At 42.9% G+C, this 14198-nt stretch overlaps 1 protein-coding gene across 1 annotated transcript in view; it reads right to left on the bottom strand.

The window, feature by feature from the left end:
• LOC102252283 (chromosome unknown open reading frame, human C10orf53) overlaps positions 1 to 12778 on the bottom strand; it is a 17758-nt gene extending 4980 nt beyond the window's left edge. Inside the window, exon 1 of the mRNA XM_005883117.1 lies at positions 12682 to 12778. Coding sequence (XP_005883179.1) covers positions 12682 to 12778 — 97 coding nt within the window. The remainder of the gene's footprint in view (positions 1 to 12681) is intronic.
• Positions 12779 to 14198: the final 1420 nt, after the last annotated feature.

The following is a 14198-nucleotide window of genomic DNA, read 5'->3' as shown; positions in this document are numbered from 1 at the left end:
ACTTCTTGGCTTCTTACAGCTGGTTTATTTTGGGCAGTATTAGAAAAAAATGTCAATCAAGGGATACCCGCTAGAATTCCAATAGGGCCAAGTCATGTTGGGGATCTAAGGCTTGTTAATGATGGGGAATGCCTACATGAAATGAGTGAGAAGTGAGGTTTGCTTTTTCTTAGGAAAACAGCAGCTCTGTAGCCTAACACATGTTTTTCATGTGAATCCTGGCAGTTTACCAAATAGCTGGTTATGGAGAAGGTGGGCAGGTAACATTTCTCCAGAAATGGTTCCTACCTTGTACATTATTTGGTTTCTTTTATTTACCTGCTTGAATACTTGAATAAACCACTCTCCAGTTTTAGTCCTTTTATTTTAATCCTTTTAGATAATAAATTTGAACTGACAAATTGCACAGAAGCTCGTTGGCATTAATCTAATTTAGTGACATGATAAAAACATAAACAAGGCTTCCCTTTACTTTGACAAAGTAATGTAATTTACCTTATTTATCTGTATGAAATTCCAGCAGTTAATTTGAACACTTATTTATATGATGTTTGTATTCTTAGGTCTTTAATACAGTGTTTCTACCTCTCATTTGTAATTGCATGCATTATTCTTGAAACTAGGTAAAAATCACTGAATTGTTGTATAATAAATAGCCTTTTTATTATTGCCTGTAAAAAATAAGAAAAAATAAAATAAAATACTTTTACGCTAAAATTTTACAGGTTATATGCAGACCCATGACTTAAAAAAACCCTTACAAGTATAGAAATGGAAAAAAATTTTAAATTACACATAATTCTTCCACCTCCTGCCCTTTGTCTTTTTTCAGGAGAGGTGGGATCACAATGCATATGGGATTCAGGAACATACTTTATTCCTTGAGCACTGTGGTGTGGTGATCCAGTCCTGCCAATATACATAGATCAGCTACGTTGCATGTCATGTGACAAATGTACTGCAATTTATTCAGCCATTCCTTTTTCTGATTGTTTCCTATTTTTCAGTCAAGAAATTGAGAAATGTAAAGGAAGAGGATGCCTCCATGTACATGTGCAAGTGTGTGTGTGTGTGTGTGTGTGTGTGTGTGTGTGTGTAAAATTGAGAAATGGCATAGCTGGATTCCACAGTATATGTTAAATTTTAAGATACTGCCAAGTTGCCCTCCAGTATACCCTCCCTCCTCAAGTCTTTGAGAACACCTTTCCCCAGGTCCTTCATCAACTATGAATTCATCTTTTTCTAAAGATAATTCCTACTTAACAGTTTGGTGCCCATTGGCCATTTTCTTCTTGCAATTCTCATCTCATTTGCCTCCTGTGCCTCCAGGTTCTCTCCTACATCAGCACCCACCTGAGGGACCACTGTCATGTCCTACTGTCTGCCCGGTTCTGTATTTCCTTGCTTCCTCTGCAATCTCACCTCTGGTGGCTCTAGCATTCAGCTCCATGTAGGTTCATTTTAACTAATATTTCTCAATCCTTAAAACATGCCTGGCACAATTCCAGACACTGGGACACAGCAGAGAACAGAACAGAGAAGAAACCCTGCTCCCTTAGAGATCAAGAGTAATACAGTCGTAGTAGGGAATTTTAACAAACCATTGATATCAATGGATAGATCTTTTGAACAGAAAATCAACAAGGAAACAGCAGCCTTAAATGACACACTAGATCAGATGGACTTAATTGATATATTCAGGGCATTTCACCCCAAAGCTGCAAAAATACATTCTTTTCAAGTACACATAGAACATTTTCAAGGATAGACCACACATTAGGACACAAAACAAGGCTTAGTAAGTTTAAGAGGATTGAAATAATATCAAGCATCTTCTTTGACCACAACAGTAAGAAACTAGAAATAAATTACAAGAAAAAAACTGATAAATTTCTTATCTTCATTTCATTTAGCTCTTCTTCTGGAGAATTCTCTTGTTCTTTCATGTTGGGCTCATTTTTTAATCTCCCCATTTTGGCTGCCTGTTTGGGTTTGAGTCTCTGTATTAGGTAGACCACCTAGGAGTCCCAGTCTCTGGTGCAGGACAATGTCAGACACTGTGGCTGGCCCTGAGCACTGTGTGGAGCTATCAGGAGTCCACAGCTTGTGCCTCCCTCTGCTGGGCTGGGTGCCTTTGGAAAGGACCAAGATGTGCACCAAAATCTGCTTTTCCAACCCTCAGGTCCAGAAAGAGATCAGGCAAAGGCTCAAAGCCTCCAGAGATCAACCTCTCCCTGTGGTCTGATTGTTATTTTCAGTCTTAATTTGTCTCAGGCTACAGGCCACAGCAAGGCATAGACTCTACTACAGGGTGGGTGAGAGGTTTTCCAACAGGGAGGGGCAATTGCTTCCCTCCCAGGCAAAAGCTGCCTGGATGGAAAATGTCTTGAGAAAGATGTCCTCCGCAGTGTAAGGGAATGACTCAGCACAGGAAAGCGGGGTGGCTGCCTCCCAAGCTCTAACCCCAGAGCCCTCACCCCAGGGTTCTCCACACACAGCTCCAGTCCCCTCTGCCCTCCCTCTGCCAGAGCCCAAGGTGAGCTGCTGCTTTCCCAGCCATCTCTCCTTAGCAGACAGCAACCCTGCTGCTTTCCACAGCCAGATGTTATGTGGGCACCTTTCTCAGTTCTGGTGGTTTCTCAGCTCTGGAGCCAAGCTTGGGGTTTAGACTCCAGAGTTCTCAATGGGAACCCCTGATAGCTGAGATATCCCTCCAGAACTCCAGCTGCTGTCTGTGGGAGCCCGGCCAGCCCTCTTGAGCCTCAGCACTTTCTACCAGTCTCTATGTGGGCTCCACTTTCAGTCCTTGTTATCAGGGTTTTCTCCAGCTACTCTTCAGTTGATTATTCAGGATGTTTTTTCTGTATTGTAGTTGTAATTCCAGTTTGGTCCTGGGAGAGTGTCAATGTAGCTTCTACTTAATCCACCGCCATTTTAGAACTCCCCCAGCCCCATGACTATCTTTTTCCTGTATTTTTGTATTCATATTTCATTTATCTTTTCTTTCCTTCTTAAAGAAGTTCATTTATCATTTCTTGTAATATTTATTTAGTGGTGATGAACTACTTACATTATTTAATGTCTGGGAAACTCTTTATCTCTCCTTTGATTCTAAATGATAGTCTTGCTGGGTGGAGCAATCTTGGTTGTAGGTCTTAGCCTTTCATCACTTTGAATATTTCATGCCAATCCCTTCTGGCCTGCAAAGCTTCTGTTGAGAAGTCAGCTGACAGTCTTATGAGAGCTCCCTTGTAGGAAACTGCTTTTATTTCTTGCTACTTTTAAGATTCTCTCTTTGTCTTTCAACTTTGGCATTTTAATTATGATGTGTATTAGCGTGGGCTTTTTTGGATCTTGTTTGAGACTCTCTGTGCTTCCTGGACTTGTATGTCCATTTATTTCACCAGGTTAGGAAAGTTTTTGGTCATTATCTCTCCCTATATGTCTTCTTTCTTCTTTCTTCTCCTTCTGGTACCCCTATGATATGTTATCTTGCTTAATATTGTCCATAACATCCCTTAAACTGTCTCATTTTAAAATTTCTTTTTCCTTTTGGCTGCTCCAATTGAGGTTTTTCTGTTACCCTGTTATCCAGATCACTGATTTGATCCTCTGCTTCATCTAATCTGTTGTAGATTTTCTCTAATGTATTCTTCATTTTAGTTATTGTAGTCTTTACTTCTGATTCTTTTGTAATGTTTTTTTTTATCTCTTTGTTGAGTTCTCACAAAGTTCATCTATTCTTCCCCTAAGTTCATTGAGCATCCTTATAACCAGTGTTTTAAACACTGTATTTAGTCGATTACTTGTATCCATTTTGTTTAGTTCTTTTTCTGGAGTTTTGTCTTATTGCTCCATTTGTGTTATGATTCTCCATCTTCCAATTTTGGCTGCCTTTCTGTGTTTGCCTCTTTGTGTTACATAGATCTGCTGTATCTCCCAGTGTTGGCAGAGTGGACTTATGTAGTAGGTGTCCTGTGTGGCATATTTGTGCAGTCTCCCTGACCATGTAGGGTATATCTTGTGTGCCGTGTGTGCCCTCTTATTCTAGCTGAGCTTGATTACTGTTGGTACATCAGTGGGTGGGACTGACCCAAAGGCTTACTGACTATAAGAGCTGGCTGTAACTATAGCAAGAAAGCTGTTGTATGGAGGCTGACACCCATAGAGCAGGGGTTACTTTCGTAGGGCTCTGGTGTCAATTGAATTCATCCTTCAGGTGCTTTGTTTGTGGAGCTGTTTGGGTGGTGCTCTGGTGTGGTCTGAAGATAGCCAGTAGGTATATTGGTTCTGCAGCCTCTTTGGAAGGGTTATAGTGCAGGCCAGGGGAATGGTCATTTGTGCCAGCTTGGAGTCACCTGGTGGGAGCTACAAAGTAATATGCATTCAGTTGCCAGTTGTGTTGGGCTTGGAGGTGCTTGGGCGAGGCCATGCTGTGGACTGAGGCCAGCTGCAACTAATTCCAGGAGATGTGAGCTGAGGTCAGCTGCATTTGGGCCCAGCTTGTGGTCATTTAATTAAGGCTACTTTCCAAGCCACCACTGGCCACAGCTTTGCCAGCCTTGGGGCCAACCTCATGGTGTTATAATGCAAGTTGAGATCCATCAGTGCTTGTGCCAGGCTTAGGGCTTCTCAGCAAGAGGTACAGCTGCCTGCTGCTTATGTGGGGTGTGTAGACCTCTGAAAGATTTTAGGACAATCCCAGCATGAGCTGAGGCAGACCACTGTGTTCAAAAGCCACTGGAAGCAGTGCAGGTTGGGCACACAACTTGGGTGGAGCTGGGTCTCACGGAACCATCGGGGGAACCGTGTTAGTTACATTAATGGGGAGAACAGATTTGGCACCTGCCTGCACCAGGGCCAGCTGAGTGCTGGGAGGGCTCAACAAAGAAACTATGGCACCTACCAGCACTTTTAGGGAGAGAGCTGCCCTGAGCCCAGCCCCTCCAGCCCTCACCCTGAAGCTAGTCAATTTAGTTCCTCTTTGTAGGTCCCTAGCACATTTTGAGCTGTTTTCCCTGCACTGGATCCTACAGTGAGTTTTTGAGTGAGTCCATAGACAGGCTCCTCAAGAGGAATGTCTAGGATTCCAGCAGCCCTCCATCTCACTTGGCTGTACACCCCACTGGTTTTCACAGTCAGATGTTATAGGGACTTCTCTTCCCAGCAGTGGTGCCCTGGGCTGGGGAACCTGGTGTACCCCTTCCAATTCTCTCTTAATTGTCATGCCATGGATGTGGGTAGGACTTCCTATACATGTATCTGTCCCTCTTACCAGTCTCATTGTGACATCTTTATTATATTCTTAGTTATAGAAATTCAGTGAATCTTCAGGTGGTTATCAAGTGAGATTCTTCTATAATTTAGTTGTGATTTTTATGTTGTCATGGAGGAGGTGTGTACAGCATTTACCTATTCTGCCATCTTTACCAGAAGTTCCCACATGAATATCTTTTCAATGAAATTGAACTCTTATCTTATACTAGAGGCCTGGTGCACAAAATTCGTGCACCTGGGGGGGGGGAATCCCTCAGCCCAGCCTGCACCTCTCCAATTTGGGACCCCACAGGGGATTGGGCCTAAACTGGCAGTCGGACATCCCTCTCACAATTCAGGACTGCTGGCTCCCAACTACTCGCCTGCCTGCCAGCCTGATCACCCCCTAACCACTCCCCTGCCAACCTGATCAATGCCTAACTGCCCTGCCGGCGGCCTGATCGCCCCCAACTGCTCTCCCCTGCTGGTCCAGTCGCCCCCAACTGCCCTCCCCTGCTGGCCTGGTCGCCCCCAACTGCCCTCCCCTTCTGGCCTGGTCACCCACAACTGCCCTCCCCTGAAGGCCTGGTGCTGCCCAACTGCCCTCCTGTGCAGGCCTGGTTGCCCCCAACTGCCCTCCCCTGCTGGCCTGGTCACTCACAACTGCCCTCCCCTGCAGGCCATCTTGTGGCTGCTGCCATCTTTGAGGGTGTGACAGTCAATTAGCACATTTCCTCCTTATTGGCTGTGGGCGCCACCATCTTTGCGATGGCATGAGGGTCAATTAGCATATTCCCTCTTTTTTAGGATCATATATAAAAGTTAACTCAAAATGGGTCAAAGATCTAAATTTAGAAATTATAAAGCTTTTAGAAGAAAACAGTATTCTGCATGACCTTAGATATTTGCAATGATTTCTTAAACATCAAAGGTGAGGCAACAAAAGGAAAACAGAAAAACCTAACTTCATGAAATTTAAAACTTTTTGTGTATCAAGGGACAATATTAAGGAAGTGACTTATAGAATGGGAGAAAGTATTTGCAAGTCATTTATCTGAAAAGGGGCTGGTACCCAGAATATATAAATTGTTGGAAATAATATGAAGAAATTGGAATCCTTATACATTGCTAGTGGAATGTAAAATGGTGCAGCTGCTGTAAAAACAATTTGGTAGTTCCTCAAAACGTTAAACATAGAATTACCATATGACTCAGCAATTCCACTCCTGGTTACATGCCAACAAAACATTATAAACAGGGACTCAGATACTTGCACACCTATATTTATAGCAGCTTATTCACAATAACCAAAAAGTGGAAACAAGCAAAGAGTTCATCAACAGATGAATGGATAAAAAAAAGTGATATATACATATAATAGACTATTATTTGGCCATAAAAAGAAAGAAAATACTAATTCATGTTACAACATGGATGAAACTTCAAAATAGTATGCTAAGTGAAATAAGCCAGGCACAAACGACAAATATTGTATGGTTTTACTTACATAAAGTATCTATATTGGGCAAAGTTATAAAGACAGAAAGTAGGTTAGAAGTTAGCAGGAGCTGAGGGCGGGATAGGGAATTATTGATCAGTGGATACAGAGTTTCTGTTTGGGGTATTAAATAATTCTGGAAGTACATAGAGATGATAATTGCATAACATTTAAAAAATACATTTTTATTTATTTCAGAGAGGAAGGGAGAGGGGAGAGAGAGACAGAAACATCAATGATGAGAGATAATCATCGATCAGCTGCCTCCTGCATGTCCCCACACTGGGGATTGAGCCTGCAACCCAGGCATGTGCCCTTTACCGGAATCGAGTCCACAGGCTGACTCTCTATCCACTGAGCAAAACCAGCCAGAGATAACCTTTGTTTTAAAGAATATGTTGTCTGGTATAAGTATTGCTACCCCAGCTTTTTAAATATATATTTGCATAAAATGTATTTTTCCATCTCTTTACTTTTATTTATTTTTTTAAAAATATATTTTATTGGGGAGAGACCAAGATGGCGGCATAGGTAAACCGCAACCAAGGTACATGCCCTTGACTGGAATCGAACCTGGGACCCTTCAGTCCACAGGCCGATGCCCTATCCACTGAGCCAAACTGGTTAGGTCAATCCCTTTACTTTTAGTCTCTGTGTACTTTTAGTCTGAGGTGAGTCTCTTGTAGGTAGCATATTTATGGGTCTTGTTTTCTTCTCCATTCAGCCACTCTCTGTCTTTTGATTGGAGCAATTAATCCATTTACATTTAAAGCGATTGTTAATAGATATGTCTTTATTGCCATTTTATTATTCAGATTTTTAATCTTTTTTTCCTTGTTCTTCCTAAAGACCTTTAACATGTCTTATACTACTGGTTTGGTGGTGATGAACTTCTTTAGCTGTTCTTGCTGGGAAGCCCTTTATCTGTTCTTAAATTCTAAATGATAGCATAATCTTGGCTGTAGGTCCTTGCCTTTCATCACTTTGAATATTTCATGCCATTATCTTCTGGTCTATAAAGTTTCTGTTGAATAATCAGTTGACAGTCTTATGGGAGTTTCCTTGTAGGTAACTAACTGCTTTTCTCTTTCTGCTTTTAAAATTCTCTTTTTGTCTTTAACCTTTGACACTTTAATTATGATGTGTCTTAATGTGAGTCTCTTTGGGTTTATATTGTTTGGGTCTCTCTGTGCTTCTTTGACTTGTATGTCTATATCAGGGGTCCTCAAACTTTTTAAACAGGGGACCAGTTCACTGTCCCTCAGACCGTTGGAGGGCTGGATTATAGTTAAAAAAAAAAAACTATGAACAAATTCCTATGCACACTGCACATACCTTATTTTGAAGTAAAAAACCAAAATGGGAACAAATACAATATTTGTATTTGCATGTGGCCCGCGGGCCGTATTTTGAGGACCCCTGGTCTATATCCTTCACAGGGTTAGGTAAATTTCCCATCATTATTTTTTAAATAGGTTTTTAATTTCTTGCGCTCTCTCTTCTCCTTCTGGCACATCCATGGTGTGAATTTTGGTATACTTAAAGTTGTCCCAGAAGTTCCTTACACTATTCTCATTTTATAAAAAATAATTTTTGTTGTTGTTGCTATTCTGATTGGGTATTTTCTGCTTCCTTCAAATCACTGATTGATCCTCTGATTTATCTACTCTACTGTTGATTCCTTGTAATGTATTCTTCATTTCTGACTGGTTCTTTTTTATGTTTTCTATCTTGTTAAAGTTCTCACTAAGTTCTTCTACTCTTCCCCTAAGTTCATCGAGCATCCTTATAACCAGTGTTTTGAACTCTGAATCTGGTAAATTGCTTGTCTCCATTTTGTTTAGTTATTTTTCTGGAGTTTTTCTGTGTTCTTTCCTTTGGGACATGTTTCTTTGTTGCCTTATTTTGGCTGCCTCCCTGTGTTTGTTTCTATGTATAAGGTTAGAGTTGCTACCTCTCCTAGTCTTGGTAGAGTGACCTTATGGAGTACAGTCAAACTTTGGTTCTTGAACATCTCCTATCTCAAACAATTTTGTTTTCAACCAAGTTTATCAATGGAAAAATCTCCTGGTTGTTGAATAAAACTTTGGTTCCCCACCCAACAACCCTTTCATGCTGATACCTGCATGATACCTTTCAGGTGACAAACAAAGGAGAGAATGTACTATATGAGTCAGCTTACTGCTAAACTTGGCATTGTTAAACCCTCAGGAAATTGTGCTGTGAATATTTTTGTGGTTTTTTTTTTTGCTTTTGTTGCTGCTTATTATTAAATATGTACAGTAAGTCACCATGGGTCCTAAGAAGGTTTGTGATAGCAGCAAAGTGAAAAGGAAAGTTGTGAGAGCAACAATAGAGATTACAACAGAAATAATTGCAAAGTATAATCAAGGTATTCATGTGTCTAATCTGGTTACCTAGTATGGCATGGAGAAATTGCTGATTAGCTGAATTTTAAAACATAAAGAAGCCATCAAGAGTGCTGATGTTAAGGGTGTAAAAGTGCTCATAAAACAATGATCACATGCTGAAGAGGTAGAAAAATTATTGATTTGGATAAATGAAAAGCAGTTAGCCAGTGAAAGCACTTCAGAGGCAAGAGCTCTCAACATTAAAGTTAAGTTCTAGTGTTGACATCAATTTTCATTTTTTACTGTACATTTCATTGCCTTTTTAAAAATTTTTCATTTATATTTCATCTCCTTTTTGTTTTAAATGTGTTTATTTATAGGTTAAACAGTACATTAGACATGCACTGTATACAAGAAAGGTTAAAACAGGGAATCATTTGGGGTTCTAGAACCATAATTAAATTTACATTATTTCTAATGGGAAAAAATGCTTCCGTTTTCTTACAAATTGCTTCTCAAACAGTCTTCTGGAATGAGCTAAGTTTGAGAACCCAGGTTCCACTGTAGGTCTCACACAGCCTCCCCAGTCACCCAAGCTGGCGCTCCAGGTGTGCCTTCCATTTGGGCTGTGTGCATCCTCCTGTAATAGTTGAGCTTTGATTGCTATTGGCAAGTCAATGGGGTGGATTTACCTCCAGGCCAATCAGCTGCAAATATTGGCTGTGACCACCGTGGAGAATCAGCTGTGCAGAGGCCAACCCCAGAGAGCAGAACTCACTTTACCAAGTCTCAGGTACCCACTGAGTCCACGCCTTGAATGTGTTGCTTGTTGAGGTGACTGGGTGGTGCTTCAGTTTGTTCTGAAGCTAATACCACATGTGCTGGCTCTGGGGCCCTCTGGGAGGTGTGGGCCACGGCCAGCTGCCACCTGTGTCCTGCCCAGGGCCACACAGCATGAGCTACAAAGCAATCCACAGATGACTGCTACTTGTGCTGGGCTCGGAGGTGCCTGGGAGAGCCCAAGCTGAGGACCATGGCCAGCTGCCACTAGTGCCAGGCCTGGGGCCACTTAGCAAGAGGTACAGGGTACACAGAGGCCAGATGTTGCTTGTTTGAGAGCTTTTAGGAAAGTAGGCAGCATGAGCCAAGACAGGCCATTTGTATGGAAAGACACTGGAAAGGGCTTGGGTGGTGGGGCGGGGAGAGACCTCTGGGAATCACTAGGGTCAGGGAAATGGTGTCAGCCAGGTTGATGGAGACTCAAATATGGTGCCTGCCTGCTGGCTCTGTGCAGGGAGGGCTCAGCAAAGGAACCATGGCCTCTGTCAGCACTTCTGCCTGGGAGAAAGCTGCTCCTCCAGAACTCATCCTGAAGCCGGACAGTTCAGTTCCTCCCACACGCCCCTGGTGTCTTTCAAGCTGCTGCCCCAGTGCTGAGCTCAGAGCCAGTGGAACGGAGTCCGTCTACGTGTGGGCCCTTTGTCTCACTCGGCCACAATCTCCGCTGGTTTTTACAGTCAGAAGTTTTGAATATTTCTCTTCCAGCCACTGGAACCCTGGACTGAGGATTCTGGTGTGGGGCTGGGACCTCTGGCTTTTTAGGGGGAACCTTGGCAGCCAAGATATTCCTCCCAATTTTTAACCACGTACATGTGGGTGTGGGACCAGCCTATTCTGTGTCTCCACCCCTCCCACCAGTCTTGATGTGGCTTCTTCTGTATACCTTAGTTAGAGGTCTTCTGTTCAGCTAGATTTCAGACAGTTCTGAATGATGGTTCTTCTGTAGTTTGGTTGTAATTTCGATGTGGTTGTGGGAGTTTCCAAGTACCACAATCCAAGCACACTGCCATCTTGATCAGAAGCCAGATCTACCTTATTTTTAAGGAAATGCTGTAGTTGCTTAGTCTCATTATTTATTAAATGAAAAACTAAAAGTGGGTTATGAGGTGAAGAGCTGGTGAGTGGGCCCAGTTCATCAGATGGGGAGGAAGCAAAAATTCAATTATTTAGGCAGTGTCCTTAGCCAAGACTACAAACATTTTAAGCGTTACCAAGCAATACTGGGTTATTTACAACAGAAATTTCTCAATCAACTCTTCTCTCTGAGAAAGTGGTTTTCTCTGATCACTGAAATTCTCCCCACACTCTAAACTAGAATGCAAGTGCCACCTCTTCCAGGAGGCCTTCCATGATTGCTGACTTTGTGTCCCCTGGACTCCCATAGCATTTTGCCTGGAAGATTCTGGGTTTGGGTCATATAATATAGTTCATGAAGACTCAGTCTTAGGCTTTCTTCTCATTCTATGTGTTCTCCCTAAGCCAACGACTCATACTTTTCTCTCTCCAGAAAACAGACTTTTTCTCTGAACTCCAGAACTGCAGAGCTGACTCAGAATCTCTGCTTACATAGCTGAAAGCACACTAAGTTCAATAATGTCCAAAATAAAGCATGTTCCTCCAATTGAATATCTTTGGTGTTGTCATTTCAATGTACAGCACTTCCATCCATCCGCACTTGGTTCAAGTCAGAACAGACTGGATCCAGAGGGCAGCCTCTTCACCCTTGCCTCCCATCTACAATTTCTTAGGGAGTACCATTGCTTTTACTTTCATCTACCACCCCTTTATGGCTGTCCTGGTACAAGCTACTGTCATCTCTCCCACGGGCACTCCAACAGCCCCCGACTTGTCTCCATGCTTCCATCCTAGACCCCTTTCATCTGTCCGCACAGCAGCCGGTGTTTTATCCCCCTGCCTAGAACTTTCACAAGACCCTGCAGGATCTGGTCCCTGCCTACCTCTCCAACCACATCTTCCCATAAGTTGAACAAATACATCACTTGTTCATGCTTCCAGTCTTTACAGATATTAGCTCCTCCATTGAGAATAACTTTCTTCTCTTTACCTAATTAGTTTTTCATTCTTTAAAGCTGAACTCAAATGTAATTGCAGCAAGTAAACCTTTCCAGATATTTCCCCTCTCCCCTCCAGTTCTGGCAGTGGCAGGGCCCACTATGATTGCGTTCCTCTGTCACAGCCTTAGCACTACCGTCAGCTAGTAGTCATCAATGAGAAGGACATACATCACTTCAAGGACATATGTCTTTGTTCCCCAGCGTGTCCCGGGTACCTACAAGCGTGTCCACACATATTAGGTGCTCAATTAAGGTCTGCTGCATGAGTGAATGATCAGGGGATAGCGTCCCGCCTTTTCCAATCAGCCATATGACCTTGGAGAAGTCACTTACCATCCCTGATCCGCAGGCTCCACTGCGTAAAGCGGGGTCTGCAGTTCTGTTTATCCCGGTAGCGTGCGCACTGCCTGGCACCTCGTGGGCGCACAGAGCATGCTTACTGGTCCCATCCTTCTACTGAAGCAGGGGAAGGCGGAGGACGATGCTAACGCATCCCAGGGTGTTGGGGGTGCAGGGAAGACTCTCCAGAGGAGGTGGAACTCGGTCTGGATCGGAGGAAGGAAGGAGGTCTAGACAGAAAGCACAACCTTCCCGGATGCTCAGAGGCTCGCTATACCTGGGCACACGCGTGTTGCCGGCCCTCCAGCGCTCGGCTGCCCACCTTGCAGGCCCTCCAGGCGGAAGGTGCGGTGCTCCACAGACAGGCCGACTGCGCTGTATGGGCCATAGCGCAAGGTGACCACTGCGTTCTTGGGCATGGCTGGGCCTCCTGCCTGGGCTACCGCACAGCACTCACTGCTGGGCAACTGCTCTTTATGCCCTTAGGAGTGGGCGTGGCCATGCGCGGCTGGGCGTGGTCAGGAGGGTGGGGCTTGAGGATTCTCCTCCCACCCCCACCCAGCGGTGCCTGGTGTAATGGGTGAGAGTGAGGAGTTTCCCTCCTGGATGCCTGCACCACCTACTGTGCGCCCACTGCTGGGTGCAAAAAGGTGTGGTGGTGGTCAGAGATGATTTGCTTCAGCAACGCTCATAGTCAGGTAAACAGGGGATTTTAATCTGGTATGGAAAGTGTTGATCAATAACAATAGCCAGTATTTACAATTACAGAAAGTATGTATCAGGCAACATACGAAGCACTTTCCATATGTTAGCTCATGTAATCATTTTACCATTCTTATAAAATAGGTTGTACTTTGTTATTTAGTATTTATCAAACGGAGACTCAGAGGGGCCAAGTAACCTTCGCAGATGATTCAGGGGTGCAGCACGGATTGGAAACCCTGGTGAGGTGTCTATGTATAGATTTCTCCTTATTTATCTTGCCTGTGACTTGTTGATCACTTCTTTGAATGTTTGGTAGAACATCTGTATAAAATTTTATTCCCCTCCCCCCCTTTTCACTGAGTGGAAGATTTTAAACTACTTCTTTAGTTTAAGATTTATAAAAATATACAGAAATTTTATTCTTGCATCACTTTCAACAAATTATATTTTCCTAATAATTTTTCTATTTTTATGTAAGTTTTCAAATTCATTGGCATACAGTGGTTGATGGATTCTCTTATTTTAAATGTCTACTTATGATGTTCTTTATATTCCAAGAATGAGTGAGACCATGTGATTTATAATATTATTTATTTCTGACTTTCATTTTTAAGTTTGTTTTACCAGAAACGTCTATTTTGTTAGTTATTTTATTTTATTTTACTATTGTTTAATGTATTACAAATAGTAGTACATATGTCTCCTTCTTCCCTCCATTTACCTCTCCCGGCCTCCTCCACCCCCCACCCCCTGGCACATGCCCTCACCCCCCCTAGTGTCTGTGTCCATTGGTTATGCTTATATGCACGCATACAAGTCCTTTGGTTGATCTTTTACCCCCATCCATTCCCTTCTCCTGCCTTCCTGCTGAAGTTTGACAGTATGTTTGATGTTTCTCTGTCTCTATATCTATTTTTATTCATTGGTTTATGATGTTCTTTATATTCCACGAATGAGTGAGACCATGTGATATTTATCTTTCTCTGACTGGCTTATTTCGCTTAGCATAATGCTCTTCAGGTCCATCCATGCTGTTGCAAATGGTAGGAGTTCTTTCCTTTTTATAGCAGCATAGTATTCCATTGTGTAGATGTACCATAGTTTTCTAATCCACTCACCTGCTGATGGGCACTT

Source organism: Myotis brandtii, unplaced genomic scaffold, assembly GCF_000412655.1.
Source record: "Myotis brandtii unplaced genomic scaffold, ASM41265v1 scaffold766, whole genome shotgun sequence".
In the NCBI taxonomy this organism is placed as follows: domain Eukaryota; kingdom Metazoa; phylum Chordata; class Mammalia; order Chiroptera; family Vespertilionidae; genus Myotis; species Myotis brandtii.
The sequence above is the reverse complement of the archived record's forward strand: the minus strand, read 5'-3'. Positions and strand labels throughout refer to the sequence as shown.